The sequence below is a fragment of the Theobroma umbraticum genome, unplaced genomic scaffold (assembly GCF_002168275.2).
Source record: "Theobroma umbraticum cultivar Fairchild unplaced genomic scaffold, ASM216827v3 scaffold_228.0, whole genome shotgun sequence".
Lineage (NCBI taxonomy): Eukaryota > Viridiplantae > Streptophyta > Magnoliopsida > Malvales > Malvaceae > Theobroma > Theobroma umbraticum.
The window spans coordinates 592,242-592,673 of record NW_018397274.1 but is presented as its reverse complement, the minus strand read 5'-3'; the positions used below and the strand labels follow the sequence as shown (position 1 = coordinate 592,673).

At 39.8% G+C, this 432-nt stretch overlaps 1 protein-coding gene across 1 annotated transcript in view; it reads right to left on the bottom strand.

The window, feature by feature from the left end:
• The window catches only part of LOC110427310 (tetrahydroberberine oxidase-like), a 6,259-nt gene that overhangs the window by 4,819 nt on the left and 1,008 nt on the right, over nucleotides 1-432 (bottom strand). The window contains exon 3 of the mRNA XM_021442802.2: nucleotides 162-425. Coding sequence (XP_021298477.1) covers nucleotides 162-425 — 264 coding nt within the window. The remainder of the gene's footprint in view (nucleotides 1-161; nucleotides 426-432) is intronic.

Below are 432 nucleotides of genomic sequence, written 5' to 3'. Positions count from 1 at the left end.
TTGCCTTTGTTATTACTTCCAAGATCAAGATCCCTGTAGTTCATGTAAGCTGCTCTGGGAGATTTTGAAACGTAGGGTTCCATGTACTTGTAGAGCCTTCTCATAAAACTTATATGCTTCTGAGATGCATCTTCGTCTTCCCATGATACTTCATAAAGAATGTTATATAAATTCCCTGCCCTGTGAGGGTAAGGAGTCTCAGACTCTGAAATCTCATTCATTATGCCACCGTGAGCACTAAAGATAACCATCATTGTCCCAGATTCATCTTCGTAAAACCAATGCCATAGACCATCTAATGCAATTTCAGGAATAGGTTCTGTAACATAGTCCGATTTTCCTTTAAAGAAGTCTCGTGTAACTGTCCTCTTAAGCAAGACATCTAAGGATTCGCTTTGTGGGATTCCTGCAAAGTAGAGGATACTTTGGATC